The sequence below is a fragment of the Canis lupus genome, chromosome 3 (genome assembly GCF_048164855.1).
Source record: "Canis lupus baileyi chromosome 3, mCanLup2.hap1, whole genome shotgun sequence".
NCBI classification, from domain to species: domain Eukaryota; kingdom Metazoa; phylum Chordata; class Mammalia; order Carnivora; family Canidae; genus Canis; species Canis lupus.
The window spans coordinates 64,752,750-64,777,716 of record NC_132840.1 but is presented as its reverse complement, the minus strand read 5'-3'; the positions used below and the strand labels follow the sequence as shown (position 1 = coordinate 64,777,716).

Here is a 24,967-nt window from a genome sequence, read left to right as displayed (position 1 = left end):
TTGTTCAGGCTTTTGCAGCTGTCCCCATCAGGGATACTAGCCTGTAGGACTTTTCTTTCTTGTAGTGTCCTTGCGCAGTTTTGGTATCAGGGTATGCTGTCCTCATAAATTGATCTTAGAAGTGTTCCCTCCTCTTCTGTTTACATGTTTGATGGAATTAACCAAGTGAGGCTGTCTGGTCCTACACTTCATTGTGAGGTTGTGATTACTGATTCAGTGTCCTTACTATTACTTGGTCTGTTCAGATGTTCTGTTTTTTCGTGATTCAATCTTGGTAGATTGTATGTTTCTAGAAATTTATCCATTTCTTCTGGGTTTTCTAATTTGTTGGTAATTCAGTGTAATCTCATTGTCCTGTGTCTTTGTGTGGTATTCATGTAATGTTTCCTCCTTCATTTATACTTTTACTTACTTGAGTTCTCTTATTTTTGTTCTGATTTTAGTATATGTGCTGTCAAAGGGAGTTCTCTCATTCTTGGTAAGTCTAACTAATGGTTTTTGTGTTTTTGCCTTTCAAAACAAAAAATCAGGGCAGCCCCGGTGGCGCAGCAGTTTAGCACCGCCTGCAGCCTGGGGTGTGATCCTGGAGACCTGGGATCAAGTCCCACATCGGGCTTCCTGCATGGAGCCTGCTTCTCCCTCCGCCTGTGTCTCTGCCCCTCTCTTTCCTCTCTCTGAATGAATAAATAAATCTTTGAAGAAAAAAAAATCAGCTCTTAACTCTGTTGATCTTTAATATTGTCCTTTTAGTCTCTATTTCATGTCCTTCTATTAACTTAGGGCTTGTTTGTTCTTCCTTTCCTAGTTCCTGGAGGTGTAGTTAGTGTGTTTGTGTTAGTGTCTTTGATTCCTAATGTGAACATTTATCACCGTGAACCTCCCTATTTTAATTGCTTTTACTGCATCCCATAGTTCTGGTATGTAGTATTTCCGTTTTCATTTGTGTCCATATTGTGTGTGTCCACATTTTTTTAAGATTTTATTTTTAAGTAATCTCTGTACCCAGCACACGGCTCAAACTCAATGAGCCCCTGAGATCAGGAGTCATATGCTCTGCAGACTGACCCAGCCAGGCACCCATGTCAAGATTTTTTGTCCTTCTCCTTTGATTTCTTCTCTGACCCATTGATTATTCAGTAGCATGTTTTTTAACCTCCATATATTTGTGAATTTTCCATTTTTTCTTCTTGTAATTGATTTCCAGTTTTATACCACTGTTAGAAAAGACTCTGGATAAGATTTCAATCACCTTAAACTTAGTAAAATTTCTTTTGTGGCCTAACCTGTGATCTGTCCTGGATGCTGTCCCTTGTGCACTTGAGAAGAATGTGTACTCTGCTGCTGTTGGATGGGATGTTCTGTAAATATCCAAGTCCATCTGGTCTAATGGGTTATTCAAGTCCAGTGTTTCCTTTTGATCTTCTGTGTGGAGGATCTCTCCATTGTTGAATATGGAACATAAGTCCCCTACAGTAGTGTTATCCGCCTATGTTCAGTGTGTATATATTTGAAATTGTTCAACCTCCTGTTGGATTGCCTCCCACCTCCTTTACATCTTACATAGTTTTTGTCTTAAAGCCTATTTTGCCCAATGCAAATGTAGGTACCCTACTTTCTTTGGCCCCCATACACTAGAAACCCTTCACTTTCTGTCTGTATGTCCTTGAAGCAGAAGTGAGTCTCCTGCAAGCAACACACAGTAAAGTCTGTCTTTATTTCTCCATTCTGGTACCCTGTGTCTTTTGATTGGAGAATTTTGTTCATTTGTATTTAAAGTTATTGTTTACAGGTATGGACTTTTATGGCCATTTTGATAATTCTCTGGCTGCTTTGTAATTCCTTTGTTTCCTTTTTCATCTCTTGTTCTCTGTGATTTGATCTTTTTGTGGTTGGCATCCTTAGATTCTTGTCTATCTTTTGTGTATCTATCATAGGTGTTTGTTTTGTGGTTACCATGAGGCTCAGAGAAGACAATTTATAAGTCTATTTTAAACTATAACTAACTTCAAATGCATACAAAAACCACACTTTCACACTCCCTTGCCACACTGGTTTTGATGTCACAATTTATATGTTTTTACCTTCAATACATCCATTGAAAATTTTTGTAGTTATTTTTAATATTTTTGTCTTTTAACTTTCATACTAGAATTGTAAGTGATTTGCCCATTGCCCACCACCATTACATTCGACTGTTTTGAACTTGACCATGTATTTGTCTTTGCCTGGGATGCTGACACTTTCATCTCCTTGTTACTGATAAGCATTCTTTCCTTTCAGGTTGAAGAAGTCCCCTTAACATTTCTTATAAGACTGGCCTGGTGGTGATGAACTCCTTCAGCTCTTGCTTGTCTGGAAAACTTTCATTCAAATCTGAAGGACAACTTTGCTGGGTAAATTATTGGTTAGCATTTGTTTTTTTCCTTTGAGCACCTTGAATATATCCTCCTGTCTCTTCGGGCCTTCAGAGTTTGCTGAAACTCCACTAGTTTTACAGGGTTTGTGTGCCTTGTATAGGTAACAAGTCATTTTTCCTCTTTCTGCTTCTAAGATTCTTTGCTTGGCTTTAGCTTTTGACTAATTATAGTGTGGGGCTGTGTGATTCATCTTTTTTGGAACTCTGGGCGCCCCAAATCTTGATTTGTCTCCTAAGGTTAAAGTTTTAGCCATTATTTCTTTGAATAAGCTCTGTGCCCCCTCTGTCTTCTTCTGGAACCCCAATAATGCAAGTATTTGTCCACTTGATGTTGTCACGTAAGTGCTTTGAGTCACCTTCCTTCTGTCTCTTCTGATCAGATTAGATTCACCACCCTGATTTCACTGTTCTTTTCTTCCACGTGGTAAAGTCTGTCTCCTCCTTATGTTTTCAGCTCAATTACTATATTCTTCAGCTCTGATTTCTCTTTAGTCCTTTTATATTTTCTTTTTTGAAAGTCTCCCCTTGTTCATATTGTTCTCCTAACCCAGTGAGCATCTTTATGGCTGTTTTTTGTCAGATAAATAAGTTATATCTGTCTCATTAAGGTCTAGTTAAGTTTAATCTTTGTTCTTTTCTCTAGACAAATCCCTCTGTCTTCATTTTCCTTGACTCTCCTAGGTGGTTTCTGCCCATTAGATAAAACTGCCACATCTCATGGCCTTGACAGAGTCACATAGTGTGGAGATGAGCCTCCTCTGAGAGCCAGCTGAAGGTCTTTGTCGTCTGTTAATCTTCTGTGATTGCCCCTGCTGCCTGGTTTTCACTGGATCCTAGGGTATGCCAATACCTGGGACTGTCCCAGAGGAGAGAACTGCAGTTAGCATCTCCCCTCGATGCAGGCAGGACTGTCGGGCAGCAGCTGGGAAGGTTCATACTTATGGCCTTTCCGGAGAGAAAGTAGACAGCAGACTTGTTGCCAGCTGCCTCTGCACTGGAACTGGGAGTTGGGGAGCGGGGGTGGGGTGGGTGGGGGTGGGCTCCTGCCTCCAGTGATAATCGCTTCTCTGCTACAGTTCTTTGGGATCCAGGAGTGCAAGCCCTGTTGCTTATCAAAGCCAGGTCCAGGGACCCAATCTTTGGGAGGCAGCTACAAAAGGTAAGGCACCAGATGTATATACAAGCTATTTCTGGGAAGATATTGGCCATTTTTAACAGGTTCAAGTGAGAAGACAGAGGTGGGATCTGCTGGCTTCCCAGTCTCTAGGGAGGATCACAGCCCACTCCTACATACATGATCAATTCTGTCGTCCTCCATAAAGACCACTACTTTCTTTTTTCTCCTTGTCTTCAGGTTCTATAACTTTTTTAATAAAATAGTTCCTGTCCTATTTTAACACTTTCTGGCTTGACTAAGTAATTCGTGATACATGCTAACCTTCTCTTTTTACTTTATAATGGACTTTTTCACCTTTTATTTTCTATTCTAATTTATTGTAGAATTCATTTATATATTCTAACAGCATTTGTCTTTAGTCAGTAAAATAGGGGTAAAAACATATATATATATATACATATATATATATATATACACACTATATTTCCTTCCTCCCCAGCCAGTACTTTAAATTTAAAAATTAAGAAATTTTTACATCCTTAAATTCATAATTTTGATTCTTTCCATGTGCTGGTAATAAACTTGGTCATTTTTGGAGGAAACATTAGAGCATTTTATCTAATAAGCTCTTGCATGCCTAGATATTGCTAGTATATTTGTTTCATTAAAAATATATAGATGTTGATCACCTGTCTTCTAATATTTAATAAAACAGAAATAAAGATGTGGTCACCCATTTTTCTACCTAGATGTTTTCTCCAGAATCTTAGGATTCTGTTCATTAATTTTGCTAATGAAGTGCTCGCTTTGGCAGCACATATATTAATTTTGCTAATGAAATAAGTAAGGCCTTCAGAGTTTTTCTACTATAATTAATCCTTAGGAGTACCATGTGTTGTTTTTCTTTTTAAGAAATACCATTTATTAATTGGTTCTATATTTGTTTTACTCTCCCAGAATTGTCAGAGAGCTTTCCCATGTCACAGTTACTTCTGTTTGTCTTCAGTGAAGTATTCTAATGTATTTTGGGTTTCCTTCATGTGTCTTACCCACCTCCTATCCCAGTCAGGGCGGAAGCTTACTGAGCACAGCAGCAGTGGGACTGCATGGATCGGACACAGCTCGGCTACTTACCAAGCAACTTGGCATTGTAGTCCCCCTACCCTGTGCCTCAGTGTCCTCACTTGTACCTGAGAGGAAGGAATAGTGCCCACCTTCTTGAGTTCTTACAAGGCCCAAAGGACTCCATACAGATTAAAAGTCTCTAGGACAATACTTAGTGAATGAGCTACAAGTATTAGCTGTGATTACCATACAGATTTTTTAAGTATTCTGTCTGAATCTTAACATTATTTTTTTCCTTATATTGTCACATTTTGTTCCTTCTAAGATAAGGATCCACAAGAATCATTTGCCCAGAACTTGTGGACGCAGCGCCTGCCAACCATGTGGGTTCCCCAGATGAAATGCAGTTGGATACTTGTGCTGCATTCTGTCCTGTTACAGAAGTCTCTTCATTGTATAAATCCATTCAGTTGAGCAGTCCCCCCACCCTAACTTTTTCTCTCTGTGCTGCTCTAGTAACCAGAGGCCAAACCCCCAAACACTGCCTGCCAGTGTTCTGAGAAATGGTTCCCCCTCTAGCCCTGAGCACATGGGTATGTCCTATTTGTAGCAAACACTTTAAAGAGTCTACTCAACCTAAATTAGCTATATATAACATTTTGAACTTCTAAAGATTACAAGAGACTTAAAACAGGAAGAAAAACTTATAATTTCAGAAGGTTTGAGAGCTGATCTTATCTGCTTATAAAAATATTAGAAAAAAATAGAAAATGAAACAGATTGAATAACCTGACCCAGGTGGTCAGTCATAATGATTACAGAATCCATGTAGTATTGTTGTGCTTTGGATGACACAAGTTGTCTACAGCTTCTGGATCAACAGGGCAGAAGCACCTCCTCCTCCATTGCAAATACTTGCAAGACCATATTCTCCCTGCTTCAAGGCATGAACCAAGTGAACGACAATCCTGGCTCCAGACATCCTAAGATTAAGAAAGCATTTGTGTTAATAAATTACAGAATACCTAACCAAAACATGTTGCAAACCCAAATTAACTTACAGAATTTAACTCCTTAAATGTAGGAGACATGCAAGAAGTTACAGCTTTTTAAAAAGCCAAAGCATAGATTTTAATCTTAAAATAGTGTTAGTTATTGGGTAACAAATGCGGCAGCTCTGTGTTCAGTGTTAGATCCTATCAGAAGTGGTGTTTGCCTTTCAAGGACAGGTGGGAAGGAAGCCAGTTCCACCAAGAGTAACAGGCGTTAGCATGAAATAGTTAAGGTTCAGACAAAACCACAATTAGGTATCCAGGAGCCTGGACAGAGCTATTGATGTCTACCTACCCAATCGGATGTCCCAGAGAAACAGCTCCTCCATTCATGTTTACTTTTTGGGGGTCCAGGTCCAGCATTTTGATGTTTGCTAGTACAACCAGGCTAAAGGCTTCGTTTACTTCCCACATCGTAATGTCCTCTTTCTTCAGTCCTGCATCTCTAAGAACCTAAAATTTTTTTTAACAATAGTCAAAACTTATTTTCATTGTTTTCTTGGAATTCTGCAATTTGGGTTTCTATTTCTCCTTGAGGCAAGAGATTTTTTTTTTTTTTAAAGATTTATGAATAATGAGAGACACAGAGAGGCAGAGACATAGGCAGAGGGAGAAGCAGGCTCCATGCAGGGAGCCTGATGTGGGACTCGATCCCAGGACCCTGGGATTACAACCTGAGCCAAAGGCAGAAACTTAACTGCTGAGCCACCCAGGTGTCCCGTGGCAAGAGATATTTAAATATGGAGTTTCTTAGTTTCCAGGAAGAAGAGCCTTTTATTTTCTGATTTTCATTTCTCATCTTACTGCACTGTGACCATAGAATGTACTTCTATTTTGCTACAACAGAAAGAACTAGATTTTCTTGAACCTTCCATGGATTATCTGTTTGGGGGTTTTAACTTGATAGCCTTAAGATTACTTGACTGTGTTGCTTAGTTGTAGATTTTTGATCTGTCAAATGAGAGAGGTGTATTAGTTTCTACTCTTAGTATGTTTTTTCCATACCTCCTAAGCTTATCCTTTACAAAAGTTGCTGTGGGGTTATATGAGCACAGACATTCTTAGCTATTATATCTTCATTACAAATTATCTCAGGTCTTTTATTCTGTTAGCTGACAGTTCCTCAGCTGTGCAGAAGGGTGTTATGGGGCTAATGGTTATTATCCTTATGAGATTATCTATAATATTGTTACTGTCTTTTTTCTTTAGAAATTATTGTTGTGAGCAACCATAAAATTAACCCAAAACTCTTCCTCGCCCCCCCCCCCCCCCCCGCTTCCTCTCTGCCTCCAGCAGGCTCAGCTTTCTAAGCTGCACAGCTCCAACTGCAAAAGACAGAACAGGGTGCCCCAAGTGGCAACTTCTCTGGCTCTCAGTCCAGCCAGAGGCAGGATTGGAACTCTGCCTTCAGAACTGCACATCTCCCTCAGAAACTGGGTGATTCTGCTCCCTTCTGATCCTCTTTCCTGGTATTCCTCACTGCTTTCTGCTCTGCTGGATGCTGGTCTCAGAAGGTCCCTCCCAGGGCAAGGCCCTCTCCTTGCTGAAATCATGTCTTCAGCTCTGTCTCCTGTGACTCTGAAGCAACTTCCCTTAGAGACCAAGTGCCAGCCTGGAGGATGTAGGTGTTCTTCAAAATGTACTTTTTATCTGTTCCACTGAAGCAGTAGTTGGTAGGTTGCTCAAAATGTTTTCATTAGTTAATCTATTTGGGGGCACCTAGGTGGCTTAGTGGATTAAGCATCTGCCTTCAGTTCAGGTCATGACCTCAGGGTTCTGGGATCAAGCCCCAGGTTGGGCTCCCTGCTCAGCAGAGAGTCTGCTGCTCCCTCTGCTCCTCCCTCCACTCGTGTTCTCTCTCTCTCTCAAATAAATAAATCTTAAAAAAAAAAAAAAATGGGAAGATTTGATACCAAGCTATCTCTAGGCTTCAGCAGATGAAAATTCAACACCTAAACCCTACAGCTTTGCCATCCGCACACCAGAAGCTGGCATGACAGTGACAGAGTACGGCCCCTCACTTTGTTCTCACCTTAGGTACAGCATACGCAGGTGCAACTGGAAAATCAATAGGTTCCACAGCAGCATCAGCAAATGCTTTATTTTAAAAAAAAAAAAAGATCATTAAAATCTTCTGCAAGTGATATCTAACAGTTGTTATATATAATATGCAAAACTGCAAGCTTCCAAATCCCAGTAGATGTAAATGTATTTGTTCCTTTTCTAAGATTCTAAACTTTATAAAATTAGATCCATCATCTACACCATTGATTTTCATAAGTAGGAGGTTGGGAGAATTTGTCTCCCGGGACACAATTCCACTTAATGCAGCATCCAAGGTGTAGAGGCTGAGGGCACACCTTGGTGGGTTCAGTTCAGGTCATGATCCCCAACTTGGGCTCCTGAGTCAGCAAGAAGCCTACTTCTCCCTCCCTAATAAAATCTTGGGAGGATTTTTTTTTTTTTAATTTTTATTTATGATAGTCACAGAGAGAGAGAGAGAGGCAGAGACACAGGCAGAGGGAGAAGCAGGCTCCATGCACCGGGAGCCCGACGTGGGATTCGATCCCGGGTCTCCAGGATCGCGCCCTGGGCCAAAGGCAGGCGCTAAACCGCTGCGCCACCCAGGGATCCCTTTTTTTTTTTTTTAATGTGTAGAATAGCCTCAGGAACAAATTATTTGTTGCAAAATGCCAGAAATGCTGAGGTTAAGAAACCCAAGATCTCAACTAAAAATGAAGGGGTGGGAATCCCTGGGTGGTGCAGCGGTTTAGCGCCTGCCTTTGGCCCAGGGCGCGATCCTGGAGACCTGGGATCGAGTCCCATGTCGGGCTCCCGGTGCATGGAGCCTGCTTCTCCCTCTGCCTGCGTCTCTGCCTCTCTCTCTCTCTCTCTCTGTGTGACTATCATAAATAAATAAAAATTTAAAAAAAAAATGAAGGGGTGCCTGTGTGGCTCAGGAGGTTAATAACATGTCTGACTTTCAACTCAGGTCTTGATCCCAAGGTAATGGGATTGCACGGGTTCCACACTTGGCAGCAAGTCTGTCTCTCTTCCCCTTTCTCTCAAATTTTTTTTAAAATATAAAGTTGTAAGGCTTTTAAAAGTAACAAAACTATAAGTCATTAAGAAAACCAGGAAGATACTACAGCTAAAAATATTTAAGGAGATTGAGAGTAAGGTCACATGGATAAATGCAAAAATACCTAGATTTCCTCTTCCTATACCCTCAATTTCATATTCTTAATTTACCTGGCTACCTTTTCCCTCCATGCCAGGGTAAAACATGTACCTGATATGCTCCTACTCATCATACAGAACAGGAAAAGATTCTTAAAGCTTACTCTTCTGTAAAATGAATTATAACAAATACTAAAGGAGCTTCTATCTCAAAATATCTATTTGTTACATTCTGTCACACAGTACAACCTCTAGATAGTAAGTAGCCAACTTCAACATTGCACATTACCAGCAGAGAAACTCCATTTCAGGAAGCTTAAAGAGGTTTAGGAAGAAACAAGTTTCAAACATTTTCTACCTGCTACTCTTGCCAGCGGTTTCACCTTGAGCCTCCTGGCTGCATCTGCAGTCATCAGCACCACAGCTGCAGCACCATCATTCAGCGTGCTTGCGTTGGCAGCTGTTACTGTGCCTGAAAGCAGCAGCGAGCATGAAGTCAAAAGCATACTTTCACACTGAATTCATTTGGTTCAACTTAAATTACTGCTTTGTGCATGAAAAATGACCAATACATATGGAGGTAATTACTGCTTTCAGGAAACATACATGTAGCTAACTATATATAATACAACTATAAAAGTCCATCTTGTATTAGTTTTCTAACAGATTGTTCAAAGCTAACCCAGAAACACATGCATGATGGCAGTAGGTAAATGCTGATTTACAAGTCTTCAAAGATAAAGACCAGTTCCTTATTTTTCTTCCACCGAGTCTAACTTTGCTTATCCACAATAGAGCAGATACCGCATCATAATCAGGTTCTTCTCTACAGTCACTGGAAGTTAAATGTCAAGAATACTAAAAATCATTAAACTATACATTTTAAATTTTACAGTATGTAAATTATGTCAACTAAGCTTTTATAAAATTAAAACCAAGACCCAAGTTGCAGCTACAAGTAAACTTTTGAAAAAAAAAAAAAAAACTTAATATGATGCTTGAAAAAATACTGATCCATCCCTATAGTTGGTATTTAGAAATTCAAATCAGGAAAGGCAGAAGAGTAACTTTGGATTATTATCACAACTGTATACAGCCAATTTTAAAAGGAAATTGAGGACCACCTCAAGGATTTCAGAAGCATTAATTGAGAACACTGGAATCCCATTTATGATAGCATCTAACAGTTAGTTACTTAGGACTTACTATATGCCAGACACTGGAAATAAAACAATGACAACACTGCTGTCACCTTATTCCTCAAGAATCTTACAGGGGGCACCTGGGTGGCTCAGTCCGGTAAGCATCTGCCTTGGGTTCAGGTCCAGGATTGAGCTGGCCTGAGCTGGGCTCCCTGCTCAGTGGGGAGTCTGTTTCTCCCTCTGCCCCTCCTCCTGCTCATGCTCTCTTGCTCGTTCATTTGCTCTCAAAATCTTTTTTTTTAAAAAAGAATCTGATAGGGATTTAATGTATAAACACCTCATTTCACAAACTTTCAATATGAATTACATATGAAAAACAATTCTATATTCATCCTATAATCTCTTCCCTAGAATTTATATTATTGAAGGTATTAAACAACTTTAAATATTTTTGGATATGTTATTCTCACATGAGCCTGACATACTGAAAATGTTAAATAACATCTGGATGTTTTCTAGAGTTGCTGTTTTAAAATCCTTAGGCAGTTCCAAGACCAGAGATGGTATAACTTCATTTTTTGTCATGCTTCATTTCTTCATACTAACCATTTTCTTTCTGGAAAACTGTCTTTAGCTTTGGAACTTTGCTAAAGTCAACACGTTTATATTCTTCATCTTCTGTCACCAGTACATCTGGTTTGCCTACAACACAAGTGTTTTAAGTTATCACCACTCAGTGAGACACTCCCACACAAGGATGCACCACTCACCATCCCAAGTAAACCCTGCTCTAGAATCTATCACCTATAATCTCTGTTAGTGACCTTAAAAAGTTTATTAAGTAGTTTAACACAGTTTAAATCTTTGATTCGGCCACATCCCATCCTCTGCTCTTCCCCCTTCTTTGATCACAGATCCCATCCATTTTCCCGACAGCAGGGCATCCCACCATTCGGAACCTAGTCAACATTTCTCAATGGGAATGAGACCATTGAGATTGTGGATTCTGCTGGAGTGGGTACAAAGAGCTCCTACTCTGAGCACTGCAGGGGCCACTGTAGATGGAGACAGGCTCAGAGCATGCAGCAAGGGGTACCCAGGTCCCATCCCTGGAGCCCCCATGCTGCTGCTTCCTGCCACACAGCCTTAGTTCTGGGAGGTGCCCTAGCCACTCTCTCTCTCACTTAAAAGGCTAATAAACTGTCTGTTGCTTATATCAGATTTCCATTCCATTTCTCAAACTGAAAACATTCTTAGTGGAACTTGCAGTTGAGTTGGAAGCTGGTATTACATTGGGTTGAACTGAATTCTAACTTAGCATTTCCCTATATGAACCATAAGCAAAAGTATCTTTGTCTTCAATTGAACAAAGATAAAAATGAACTAATTTAAAGCAAAATTTTTAGCAACCTGTGAAGTCTAAAAATTAAAATCTGTTTTGGAGCATCATCCCTCTACCTTTGGTTGTGACTGTGACCGGGATCACTTCACTTCCAAATCTTCCCGCCTCCCACGCCGCTTTACTCCTGGTGTAGGAGCTCAGCGCATACGTGTCCTGCTCTTCCCGTGTAATGTTCATCTTCTTCGCAGTGTTCTCAGCACAGTTTCCCTGAAAAAAGTTGGAATCCTTAAAATACAATTTACTTTGCATAACTTATAAAATACCTATTAACGTGCGTAATGTAAAATAGTGGTAAGTAGTTAAACAGTTTCTTAAAATACAACTCTTTCTGTACTAGGTCATTTTTCACTCATGTTTCATCTTTAGATACTTGAGTTAGCCTAGAAGTTGGTATTTCAAAGGCAAATAAAATCAAGCAGGATTGTTTACTGGAGGGCATTTCTCCTTAAAAATCAGTAATTACCATATGGATTTTATTGTAGACATCAGTGAGTCCATCTTTTACAATCAAATCTTCAAGCTTTACACCACCATATGGGGTGGCTCCTCTGCTCATGACGTAGGGGACATTGGACATGCTCTCCATCCCACCTGCCACCATCACATCCTGCTCAACAACAAAAACCATGTCAATTCAAACAAGCTTGTAAGCCAGTATACCCACTACCCAGCTATCACAAACAAGTGTCTGGACTTCATTCATCTGTTACATGGCAAATACTGGAAGTACCCTCTTTGATCCTGATGAAAAGAAATGGTCTCTAAAATCTGTAATGATAATTAAGAATCAAGTATTTCTGAGATTCCAGGATCCTTCATGTAGGACTGACCATTTCCTGATGTTCTTCTAACCCTTAGTGGCACTCAACACTGCTAAACATTTAATGTCTTCTAAAAGATGACAAGTATTTGTGTTTGCAGAAATATTCCTACTTCTTTGGTGGAGATACTCTTGACCACCTTTTCCCAGACCCTTGTGGCAACCTCCTACATGATCATCTGACATGCATCCTTGCTTCCACCCCAGCAGCGTCTACACACACACGCAAGTCATTTTTGCTGGGATGTTCAGCCTCCTCATTCCCCTCCTTGGAGGACTCCTCGGCCTTCTCACAGAAGGCTTCTCTCTCCTTCCAGTCAGGTCATCCACGACCTCTGCTATACTCACACACCCCTGCGCACTTTGACCCATCCACCAATATGTGAAACACCTGTTATTTCCACTAAAACTAACCAAAACGTGGCCACTGTGCGCTTTCCCTGAACACTTGCATCTTCTTGGAACACTTGCCCTTCCTTCTTTTTTGTTCCCCAATTACTGAGTAACACTTTTATTAGCACTCCGGCACTGCCCTAGAGCTCTATCTGTACGTCTCTTGTTACCAGAGAGCTCCTTTTAAGGCTAGAAACCTTGTCACGTTGATTTTGTCACTAGGGCCTGGCATATACAGACATTTAATGAGTATTAACCAATTAACCTGTGAGCACAAACCAACAAAAGGAATTTGCATAGAAGAGCTAATTTAAAACAAATAGTTTAATGTAAAACATTTAGCATTAAAGGCAAGTTTTTTCTCACAGCCTTTAATCAGGAATTAAGACCAATACAATTACCAAAGAAACCTAAATATTTTGCTGGTTTTGAAATCAGGAGATTCTCAATTAGTTCTCATGTAAAATACTGAATATTTCCTGGAGATGATGGCAATAATAAGTTACAGAAAATAAGGTAGCAATTATTCTTCAACACAAAATAAAAATGGCCACTTTCCAAAATAAAAGGTAATTAAATATTCAAAATATTTATTCTTAGTTTTCCTGTAAGTCAGGTAATTGTATACATGCAAATAAATACCAGCCGAAAGCATTTCAATGTAGTGCAAATAGCATTTGCTAGAAAAATCACAATAAATCAACTGAGCCAAAACTGTCCTTCTCACTTTTCCAACCTGTAAACAATCTCCACTGATTTCCACTCGCTGTTGTGACAAGGGCTTAGTAACATCCCATGGTGGTGTTACCCTCTGTATAAACAAGCTCCCAACATTTACTAAGTGTGCAACTGGTACCACTTTTATGGAAAGCATTTGAAAATATAATCTGAAGATCTTCTGACTCAAGTTCTCCTTAGTTATTTTTCCAACAGATCAATTTGTACACGATGAGATTTTAACATTTTGTCCACTAGTGTCCAGGGAACGTCACATGGCAGGTGCTCAGCTCATGGGGCAGAGGGAGGATTTCCCACTAGTCTGGCTCTAGACTTGGTGTTCTTACCACTACACTGTCCTGCTTTAGACTTTTTGGTCAAGTATTTAGAAGTATTTACAAAGACAGAAGAATAGAGGTATGCATGACAGCATTACTGAAAACAGTGAAGGGGAGATAACCAGACGTCTATTCAGTCAGGCCCACATTATAAGCTATCGTGGTTCAACTCAGTACAACACTAACCTCCGTGCTGATGTAGAAAGACTTCCCAGACATTAAATGAGGTACAGGGCTCAAGCAACTTGCCCAAAGTTTCTCTGTTCTTAGTGGCAGAACACACAAGAGAGTGATGGACAGTGAGGCTAAAGAAGACTTACTCCTTTTATACTTTTCTGTAGCATGTCAGTATCTGCATGTGCATACATGGTTTATAATAAAGCATGGGCCACATTAGCCAGATAGCACTCTCTCCTTTCCCCCTCTGCCTTGCCTTATACCTGGAAACAAAGCAGGGGAGGAGTGAGAGCAGTGGCACACTTCGCTGTGGTTCAGGTGTGCATGAGCAGTAACCTGCATACACCCCACCCCAGGCCCTCGTGCAGCATACCCCTGAGAGGCGAGAAGGCACCAGATGGGGATGAAGACACCTGTTTTCTCATTTCAACCCTGTAACTGTCAGCAGTGTCTCAGCCTCACTCCACCCAAGTGAGAAAGGAAGGGCTTGGGTCTGATCAACTCTCAGTCCGTGAATCTGCATCTGCTCTCCTCACACCACAGCACATACATGCTGAGTGAGCAGCCACCTCCTGCTTGACCTCAGGCCAAGATGAGAGTGAATCATCGAAGCCAGTGGAAAGCACGATCTAACAAATGAACATGGGTGCTTAGATAGGTCATCATGTCTGGACGCGGTCAGTCATCGAATTTCAGGGTCAGCCTTATTCTTATCTATGATGAACACTCTTCTGGCAAATACAAAATTTGTTTTGAGTCTCCCAGAATCTCAGAAAAGACCAAATAAAGGGTCACCTGAAGACCAAAACGATTCTCTAACCAAGACAAGCTAACATTTGGCCTCCTCCCCAACAGAAGAAACTCAGACACTCCTGACCATCAGAAACAACACAGCAGCTGCACTGAGGAGAAAGATTATCACTTCTAAAGCACAAATGCTCTCAGATTTTTAGTGTGTCTTTAACACTGTGTATTATTTTAGTTATAATATGGGAAAGAAGTTCTTCTTACCTGATGCCCACACATGAGACTCTGAGAGGCCATCATGATGGCCTTCATTCCGGAGGCACAGACTTTGTTTACAGTGGTGCACGGGGTAGAAATAGGTAAGCCTAAAACCAACACAAGTCAGTCCGGAAAAGCGAAGATACTCTTCAAACACAACTCTAGGATGTAGATTAGTACAACAGAGCAGGTCAGCCTCTAATCACAACATCCTCACTCCCGCCAATTTCAGTCTGCATCATGTTATGCATTTAACATTGTATTTAAGCTGAACAGCCTCCATTTTGCTCTCCCAAACATTTTACATATAAAAGCAAAGATGTATCCCCAGTACCTGCGCCCAGCGCCGCTTGCCTCGTTGGGGCCTGTCCCTCGCCTCCTTGTAGGACATTCCCCATGTAGGCTTCCTTCACTTCTTCTTTTGGAATCCCTTTGATTACAAAAACAAAACCGCGTTTCCATGTTTTATTCAATTTAAATGTAATTAGTGATTATCTAATAAGGTACATGATATTACACAGCAGGAACAGTTTCTTCTTGTCAGCTTTGAGTTTCATCCTAAACATAATACAAGGATTTCTTTACAAGGAAGTTTAGAAATACAGGCACTGAGTGTCTCTAAGTGTTATATATATAATAAGTGCAAAACAAGTATAACAAACAACAACAACAAGCCAGAAAAGCAAAGTAGCTACTGACCTGCCTTTTCAATGACTCCCTGAATTGCAATGGAACCAAGTTTAGTGGCCGGCAGGGAGGAAAGGCTGCCCAAAAAGGATCCAATGGGTGTTCTTGCAGCACTTACTATGACCACCTCCTGGCAAGACAGAAGTCAGTAAAACTCATTACATTTAAATATTGTATCCAACCCATCTTTCATTAAATACACATAATTCAGATACATAGTAGTCCCCCAAGCTTATCCCTGGGGAATATGTTCGGAGACGCCCAATGGGTGCAAGAAACCGCAGAGAGAACTGAACGCCATAGTTTGTCTTCTCTACACATACACACCCAAAATGAAGCCAGGCTCAGAAGACCAGCGGCAGTAACTCATCAAACAGAAGTTATAACAATATGCTGTAACACAAGCTATGAGAATGTGGTCTCTCAACATTGTGTGCTGGACTCGCCCTGGCAAGGGCCATATGAGATGATGACATGTCTACGTGACAAGATGAAGGCGAGTGACAGACACAGACTGTGTCAGCACTGGGTTACCACAGACGCTGACCATGGCCAAGTGGAGCATGAAGAAGGGGGAGGAACCACGTTATTACCTAAGACACAGACATCTTGATGAATGACCATTTACTCCATGAAGATTAATCTCACTATGGGAGCAGCAGGAAGACTCATCAGCTCACTGGTGCTGCGTTATGATTTCAGATCCAACAGAAAACCTCAGACAAACCAACTCTAAAATACACCTAGATCCTTCCCAACTGTCCTCAGGCGGTTTAAAAGTAGAAGCTGAAATTTCACTTCTACTCTGCAGTGAAAATATAAGACATGATCACTTGACCCGTGTTCACTGCTCAGTCAACAACCCCAACCAAACGACATCCTTCCCGAAGGCAACTCTGGGCGAGGAGCCCAGGCCCACATACTGCGTGGGGCAGCACCCCTTAAAAGGACATGTGGAGCCACTGTTTCTTAAATGATTAATAACAGCAATATGAACTTTAAAAAGAAGCAGACAAAAGCTCTCGTAAACAGCATCAAACTCTCATTTTAACAACTCTCTCACACTTGCCTTCCACATTCTCCTACTAAGCTCAGAGATAAATATGAGAGCTGCTCCTTCCATTCTGACAGAAGGCTATTACTAAGTCATCCAAGGGACCCATAGGATCCAGGGCAGCCCTAAGAAAGCACCCAGAAACAGACAACGGTCCTCCCTGTCTTATCCCCAGCCTGGACTGGCCCCTTCCTCCTAGTATCTTCCACGTGGCCTCTGCAGTGTCCTACACCCAATGATGAGGGTCCCGGAATGTCAAGAAGGATACCGCACAGTTAGAAGTTTGTTCTGCAGGAGACACTGGCAAGCAGCAGCAGAAACTGAGCAGGACGCCAGACAGAGATCTCTTCACTGGCATTTGGGAGTTTAATTTAGGATTTCAACAGTGAGCCATTCTAACCCCACAGCATCCCAGGGGGACCCCATATCTATGCACATATAAGAATATACATTTTTAAGACTATACTTCTCTTTAAATTCTTGAAATTTTAAAGCACAATTTAAACATACTTACATTCAAAGTGGGTTTTGACACGTAACTTCGCTCCACGTATCTGACTGCCTGTAATGTAAAGATTTGTAAAGTTACAACATAAAAAATTCTAATTTACATCTCTCAGTGGTGGAGTTCCGGTGATTTCTTTCTGCTTCCTTATATTTTTATTTCCACGTTCTTCACAGCATATGTCTCTGTTATAATCATTAAAAAAAAAAATCACTGTTTTGGAATATACTTTTCTGATTAGCTCCTCACTGCAAATTTTGTTTTAACTTCTGATAACTTCATAAAGTTTAAAATCCTTAAGCCTTTTTAAAGTTTTATAAAATGTAGTTTTAAGTTAAATTGTAAGTTCTACATTTATTTTAGACTACCCCAAGAAAATGTCCTTATTGCTCAAAAAATATTTAAATAAAACTTGCTATTTCCTTCATCTACTTCTAACGAATGGATCTGATTCATCTGAAGCAAACCCACCTCATATAAATATGGTCTGTATTACCAAATATGTTATTTTTTAAGAAAGAAAACTGCAAGTAACTTGCCCCTACATCTCAATTCTTTCCACACTGCTCTTAGAAATAAATGCCAAGAACAAGTAGAGATAATACAAGTCACAGTTCAGAGACCTGACTGATCTCAAACTGGACAATTCACAGAATGAAAAATTAATTTTTTTATCCTCTGAAGTCAGAAAGCTTAATAAATATTCAAATATGACCACTCGTATTTAGAACCTAATCTCGTTGATAGTTATCAATGGCCAATTGTATCTCAAAGCAATCAGCAGCCTACAAATATCTAAAAGTTGGTCTTAGTGCAAACAACCAGTTAAAGCTTCAACTTAGAAGAGTACAAAAAGAACACAGATGTGACAGAGAAGCTACAGCAGAGAGAGAACCACAACCACCACAAGGTATCCTCCCCGAACTGCTTTGTAAAGTGAGTAGATGAGAACGGATACATGCATATGGCAGCTTGGAGACAGAATGTTTTACTGGGGCGGGAGGAGCACAGAATTTCAGACAATCGTTTTTCCAGTGTTAAAATGACAGAGTCACTTTTATGTAGAAAGCTGATATCAACAATTCTGCTATAATGGGCAGCCCAGGTGGCTCAGCAGTTTAGCACCACCTTCAGCCCAGGGCGTGATCCTGGGTACATCCTCTCCCCGGTACGTCCCACCTCGGAGCGCCGCACTACCACCAGCGAGGACACGGGGGTGAGGACACAGGGAGGACACGGGGCGCATAAGCCACAATCCTAGGACTCGCTCTCCATCTGCCCTGAGACCAGGTACTCTAGGGCAGACGCTGCCAACTCTGCATCCAAACAGCCGCCACCTCCCTCCCTGCTCCATCTCCACCACAGCCTCGGAAGCCCAGCCACCTCTCCTGCTAGTGTCACAGCCACTTGACGCTGATCCGCGGTCTATCCAGTTTTTAAAACATCAATCAAATCTCATCACTGCCCTGGTCAGTCCTTCGGTGGCTTTCCATCGCTCCCGGAATGACACCCATACCCTTTCCTTTATTCCACAACAACCTGCTCCTAACTTCTTCCCAAACTCACCTCACTCTTGCTCTGTGAGTCCGCTCCCTCCTCAGCCCGGTCCCCATCCCCCCCACCCCAGATGCGCCAGGAACAGCCCATCCTTGTTCTCCTTGTTCACGCAGAGGCGCTAAGGAGCCCTTCCCTCGGTGTTGTCCGCGACCATGCGACCAGCCAGCCCGCCAGCCCGGGCACGGGCACGTCTGCCTCCCTCCTCCCTTCTGCAGGCTCACCTCCCGCAGCGTGAACAGCGTGAACAGCGTGAACAGCGCGGCTCGGTCTCTGTCCCTCTCTCCTTCTCCCGACCTCCACTGAGCTCCTGCTTCCCGGGAGCAGGGCTGCCCTTCCTCGCTCACGGCCCGCCCCAGCCGGGCTGCCTGAGGATCCCCGGAGCAGAGGAAACGCCGGGTCGGGCAGGCCGCGGGCACGGAGCGTCCTCGTAGGCAGCGGCCCAACACGACCAGCGGGGTCGGGGCGGCTGGGCTGGGCCGCACCAGGGCCCCAGGAAGCTCACCCGCCCGGCAGCCTCCACGGCAGCCTGGGCGCTCGCTGGCGCTTTCCAGAATATGCACTTTTGTGACCCGGTGACCTGTCTCCACACCTGTCTCCGAGAAGAGACAGTGGTTACTCACGGTCGCTCTCCCCGGGACGGCGGCAGATACGGAACAAATATTTGAACAAAATCTGACGCTCGCCAACAAGCGTGAAGAACAGCATCACATGGAGGGTCAGGGCTTCGTGAGGCAGAGAAAGGGCCGCAGAGCTACCAGGGAGGGCCTCTCCACACGGGGGTCAGGAGCCGGGGTCAGGAACGGCTCCGGCGTGCTAAGGGCAGCCCTGGGGCATCTGGAAGGGCGCAACTGAGGCCCTGACAGACACACCTGGCACATGGGGAGGACCCGGCGGGGGAAGACATGGGGCGGGAAGGACATGGGAGGAGGACACGGGGCGGTCAGGACACATGGGACACATGGGAAGACATGGGGCGAGGAGGACACGGGGAGGAGGACTCGGGGGAGAAGGACACGGGGGAGAAGGACACGGGGTGAGGAGGACACGGGGTGAGGAGGACACGGGGCGAGGAGGACACAGGGGAGGAGGACACCGGGGGAGGAGGACACGGGGCGGTGAGGACTCGGGGCGAGGACACCAGGGGAGGACACAGGGCAGTGAGGACTCGGGGCGAGGAGGACACGGGGCAGTGAGGACACGTGGGAGGACACGGGGCAAGGAGGGCATGGGAGGAGGACTCAGGGCAAGGAGGACATGGGGGAGGAGGACACGGGGCAAGGAGGACATGGGAGGAGGACTCGGGGCGAGGAGGACATGGGGGAGGAGGACACGGGACAAGGAGGACACGGGGGGAAGGAGGACACGGGGAGGAGGACACAGGGGAGGACACGGGGCAAGGAGGACATGGGAGGAGGACTCAGGGCAAGGAGGACATGGGGGAGGAGGACACGGGGCAAGGAGGACATGGGAGGAGGACTCGGGGCGAGGAGGACATGGGAGGAGGACTCGGGGCGAGGAGGACATGGGGGAGGAGGACACGGGACAAGGAGGACACGGGGGGAAGGAGGACACGGGTAGGAGGACACAGGGGAGGACACGGGGCAAGGAGGACATGGGAGGAGGACTCAGGGCAAGGAGGACATGGGGGAGGAGAACTCAGGGGAGGAGGACTTGGGGCAGTGAGGACTCGGGGCGAGGACACAGGGGAGGACACCAGGGGAGGACACGGGGCAGTGAAGACTCAGGGCAAGGAGGACACGGGGGGTAAGGACACATGGGAGGACACGGGACAAGGAGGACACGGGAGGAGGACTCAGGGCAAGGAGGACACGGGGGAGGAGGACTCGAGGCGAGGAGGACACGGGGGGGAAGGAGGATACGGGGAGGAGGACTCGGGGCGGTGAGGACAGAGGGAGGACGACACGGGGGAGGAGAACTCAGGGGAGGAGGACTCGGGGCGAGGAGGACACGGGGGGCGGTTGGAGGACACAGGGTGGTGAGGACAGAGGGAGGAGGACACGGGGCGAGGAGCACAGCCAGTGGGGCCCCACGAGCAGGAGTCTGTGTAGTGGTTTGGGCAATGACAAGCCAGCCAGGGCTCTGCCACCGAGGAAGACTGTGCACAGAGCACAGGGCAGGGGGCCGGCCGGGCAGACGCAGGGAGGAGCCCGGGGAGGAGCACAGGGGCAGCAGCCAGGCGTGGGTTTGCAGCGTGCGGTCAGGCAGAACCAGCCAGCGGCCCCCAACATTCATAGTTTACAGGTAAGGAGAAGAAAGCAATTTGACGTCCTAACCCACAGTGCCTTAGGATATAATTTTATTTATAAATTGGTCTCTAGAGTAGGAATCAAGATGAGGTCATCAGGGTGGCTTAATCCAGGATGACTGATGTCCTTATCAAAAGAGGGGGGAAAAATTTAAGATTTTATTTATTTGACACAGAGAGAAAGAGAGAAAACAAGCAGGGGGAGTGGCAGGGCACTTCATCCCAGTGCCCTGAGATCCTGACCGGAGCCAAAGGTAGACGCTTAACCCACTGAGCCACCCAAATGCCCCAAAAAGATAAAGTTTTAACACCGAGAAAGAAAGAGAAGCACAGAAGAAAGATGAAGAGAAGACGGGGGAGATTGCCACGTGCAGATGGAGCGCAGGAACGACATCTCCAAACCAAGGAACTCCCAAAGACCGCCAGCAAAGCACCAGAAGCAAGGACGAGGCAAGGGGGGGGGATTTCCCTCCAGGATTCGGAGGGTGTGGGGTCCTGCCAACACCATGATTTCAGATTTCCTGGCCTCCAGAACATTGTTGAAACATTTTTGTTGTTTAAAGCTGCCCAATTTGTAGTATCTTGTTGAAAATCTCACCTCCCCTGGCTTTTCAGAAGACACTACATCCCCCGGCTTTTCTTCCATGACACCATCCTCTCTTCACTCACCTTTGTGTTCTACGCACCCAGACTGTCCTGACGCTGCGTCTCCCAAGGGCCTCACGCCAAGCCCTCCCCACCCGCTGTCGGTGAGCTCGTCAATGCCCATGGATGCCATTCTCATCTGCACTGCTGATTCCCAAATCTCAATTTCCTCCAGTTCTTAGTGATCAAACTGGCAACTCCAAACTCAAGGCCAAAATACAACTCATCACTTTCTGCTGCCACATCTGTTCCTCTGAAAACCATTACTACCCATCTAAACAGCAGGCCAAGGCCCCCAGATTATACCCAACTCCTTCTCACTAAGCCCCTTTTAGCCAATCAGTCATTAAAGTCAACAGATTCTAACCTCCAGGCTATCTCTGGCACCTTCCACATCAGATCGCTATCACTACCTGCTGGCTTGCCACAACTCTATACTGGCTGGTATAAGGACTGAGGTGCAAAAATCCACAGGGTGAAAGGGAATGAGAAGGAAGCAAAACAGTGAGGGTATCCATCAGGATCCAACCGGGAAAATAAAAACCATTCTACTTGAAATATAATTTAATGCAGAGATTAAATATACAGATGATAGAAAAGCTATGAACAACAGAGGCAGGCAGTACAGATTAGCAACAGGAACGCATTAGCACACATAGGGTGTTGGGACACAGGGAAGCAGGAGGTTACCAAAGCCAAGAGGTCAGGCTCACCTTGCAGAAGTAAGAATCAAAGGAGCCACAGACAGGATCAGAAATACCATCTAAGAGCAGACAGAAAAAAATTATCCTGGCTTCTCCCTTACAATCTCCCATCCAGAAACCAGCTGATAGACGCTGTGATGTTTGCGCCTGCAAGGGTCAGCCCCACAGCAACACGCACAGAGGGAAAGGAATCTGGCAGCAAACGGGCTGAGGACTGGCAAATTGCAGGGAAGTATTTTAAAGTCTGAGTATTAAAACAATAATTTGGAGTCAAAAACAGCGAAACAGGTGTTTCAAGGGGGGGGATGGTCAATAGTATCAAATGCAGTGTAAGGTCAAGAGGAAAGAAAAAAACCACGGGTACTCTTCAAATGAGGGGCACAGAAGTCTAATTCCAGAGGCTTAAAAAGAAAGGATATTAAAAAAGAAAAAAAAGTGGTTACAGCTGGGAAAGGCAAGCTCTGATAAATTAGTTCATTACTTTGCTAACCAAAAGGGAAACTTTGTATTTGAAGGTAAACATCAAAGAGCCAGTGTAATGGGTGAAGGTCAAGTTCCATTCAACAAACTGGCACTAACTATTGAAAATCTTGTTACAACAGGTTTCCAGTAAACAATTGCTTATTTCAAATAATGACCAATGCTGATTCTAGAATTCAAAAAAATGAGCACCATAAATCATACACTGTAAAACCTACAGCTCCATTCTACTAAGCAATATGTGCTTGATCGTAAGATCTTTTTTTTTTTTAATTTATTTATGATAGTCACAGAGAGAGAGAGAGAGAGAGAGAGAGAGAGGCAGAGACATAGGCAGAGGGAGAAGCAGGCTCCATGTACCGGGAGCCCGACGTGGGATTCGATCCGGGTCTCCAGAATCACGCCCTGGGCCAAAGGCAGGCGCTAAACCGCTGCGCCACCCAGGGATCCCTGACCGTAAGATCTTAATTAAACTATAAATTACAAGGATTCTGGGGTGGCTCAGCAGTTGAGTGTCTGCCTTTGGCTCAGGGTGTGATCTGGGGTCCTAGGATCGAGTCCCACTTCAGGCTCCCCAGAGGGAGTCTGCTTCTCCCTCCATGTCTCTGCCTCTCTGTGTCTTTCATGAATAAATAAATAAAACCTTTTTAAAAAGAGGGTTCTGTATCTGTTTTGGTTTTTTGTTTTTTTGTTTTTGTTTTTTTTAAGAGAATTGAGTTCGCCTAATAGGCCTGGTCAACACTGGTTGAAACCCAGGTTAACCTAACTACATTTTTCCTGACTTCCCAAATCAGTACATGAAATAACAAATCTGCTGATCAAGAACTGATCCGGGTACATTTCCCGGCACTTCCCCTCTGCCACTAGGTTACAGGTGGAAAAAGAACTCTTTCCTGTAAACCCCGCCTCCTGACTTCTCTCTTAGCTCACTCACCCAGGATTATTTTTAATGTTTTTTAAGATTTTATTTATTTATTTATTCATAGAGACACACAGAGAGAGAGAGAGGCAGAGACCCAGGCAGAGGGAGAAGCAGGCCCCACGCAGGGAGCCCGACGCAGGACTCGATCCCGGGTCTCCAGGATCACACCCTGGGCTGCAGGCGGCGCTAAACCGCTGCACCACCAGGGCTACTACCCCCCACCGCCCCAGGATTATTTTTAGAGTCTTCCTTCTCCCTTGGCTCCTCACATCCACTCCCTGCTTGTCAAGTTCTACATTTATTCTTTCACAAATCTCCTGCATAACGCTGCTCCCCTTTATACCCTCAGCACACAGCTCTGGTTACTTCACGCCAGAACAATGTTTCTTTCCCGCACTTCCATCCTCCCCGACTTCTGGTTATGACAAAACCCAAAACATCAACCGTCTGCCCTGACTTGGGTCGAGCCCAAAGTCTTGCAACAATGGCTGGATTTCAAAATGCCCGGCCCAAACCAACCTGGCAAACTCGCCTCACCAGCCGCGCCCTGGCGTTCTCTACTACTCCCGAGGTTTTGCCAGGTGGTAAATCCAAGATGCAGGTTCCCATGCTTTGACACTGCCCTTCTCAAGGCCCTCGCACCCGGTTCCCTAAACACAGGACGAGAAGGGCGAGGGGGAAGCACACCTCAGGGCGCCCTCAGGCCGTAACGCCATAGGATACAGTCTGCTCCTGGAGTGGGGCGGAGCCGCTCACTCTCCCCCTAAGTGTGCAGCGGCACCAGAGCAGGTGCGTATGTCCATTCTCCCTTAGGGCCTCAGCCCAGCAGGCGCGATGGAGCCCGCTGCAAGAACACAAGCACATTTCGGAGAAAGCCCAGTGCGGCGGTACGGCCCAGGCCGCGGTCAAGCAGGGCCGGGCCCGGCTCCGCGCAACCCTCGCCAAGGCGTGCGGAAGCGGCGGAGACCCCGCCGACGCCGGGGACGCACAGGAGCCAGGTGGCGGCGCGTCGTGCGCGTGCGCGTGCGCGTGCGCCGCGTCGGTGGGCTGCCCGGGCGCGGGTCCCGAGGCCTAAGCCGGGGGCCCCGTGCGCCGCAGGCAGGGGCTCTCCCAGGCGGGGGCCGGCAAGCCGCGGCCTGGGCCCTGGCCCCCCTCACCTGCAGCGGCCTCCGGAGCAGGGGGCTGCGCCCGCAGGCGCCACCGCGCAGAAGGGCCGCCAGCACAGCCATGACCGAAGGGCGCGGAGACAAGCCTCAGAGGGCGGAAAGCGCCGGCGCGCGCAGCCAAGGCCCCGCCCCGAGGCCCCGCCCCGCCCCCTCCTCC

General features: G+C 44.9%; 2 protein-coding genes across 6 annotated transcripts in view; one reads left to right on the top strand and one right to left on the bottom strand.

Moving 5' to 3' along the window:
- The window catches only part of NPAT (nuclear protein, coactivator of histone transcription), a 62,778-nt gene extending 58,523 nt beyond the window's left edge, over window positions 1-4,255 (top strand). Inside the window, exons 18-20 of one of the 3 annotated variants that reach the window (XR_012028582.1) lie at window positions 2,281-2,393; window positions 3,098-3,254; window positions 3,493-4,255. The gene's annotated coding sequence lies outside the window, so the exon portion shown is untranslated. Of the gene's footprint in view, window positions 1-2,280; window positions 2,405-3,097; window positions 3,255-3,492 lie in introns of all 3 variants that reach the window. The other 2 variants (XR_012028583.1, XR_012028584.1) reach the window with 2 other exon arrangements.
- A 1,028-nt stretch (window positions 4,256-5,283) lies between these two features.
- ACAT1 (acetyl-CoA acetyltransferase 1) lies at window positions 5,284-24,959 on the bottom strand. Of its 3 annotated transcripts, none has more exons than XM_072821842.1 (12): window positions 24,802-24,959; window positions 17,080-17,127; window positions 15,524-15,641; window positions 15,159-15,254; window positions 14,831-14,931; window positions 11,838-11,981; window positions 11,431-11,581; window positions 10,579-10,674; window positions 9,189-9,302; window positions 7,683-7,747; window positions 5,946-6,103; window positions 5,284-5,581 (listed from the first exon to the last, which is right to left on the bottom strand). In XM_072821842.1, exons 1-12 carry the CDS (start codon window positions 24,871-24,873, stop codon window positions 5,461-5,463), a joined length of 1,284 nt encoding a protein of 427 aa, XP_072677943.1. In that variant the 5' UTR covers window positions 24,874-24,959; the 3' UTR covers window positions 5,284-5,460. The 3 variants fall into 3 exon arrangements, with proteins under 3 accessions (XP_072677943.1, XP_072677942.1, XP_072677944.1); XM_072821841.1 differs by lacking the exon at window positions 24,802-24,959 and adding an exon at window positions 24,164-24,597; XM_072821843.1 differs by lacking the exon at window positions 24,802-24,959 and adding an exon at window positions 24,332-24,597.
- Between the last annotated feature and the right edge of the window lie 8 nt (window positions 24,960-24,967).

What these genes read in the sequence shown, in the direction of transcription:
- ACAT1 (XM_072821841.1), bottom strand. Translation starts at nt 24,253, where the DNA reads ATGGGAACCTGCATCTTGGATTTACCACCTGGCAAAACCTCGGGAGTA. An exon ending in TGGTGAGGCGAGTTTGCCAG is followed by an intron (nt 17,128 to 24,163) that starts GTTGGTTTGGGC and finishes TTTACATTACAG; the next exon opens with GCAGTCAGATACGTGGAGCG. An exon ending in AGTTTTCCAGAAAGAAAATG is followed by an intron (nt 9,303 to 10,578) that starts GTTAGTATGAAG and finishes TGCTGCTTTCAG; the next exon opens with GCACAGTAACAGCTGCCAAC.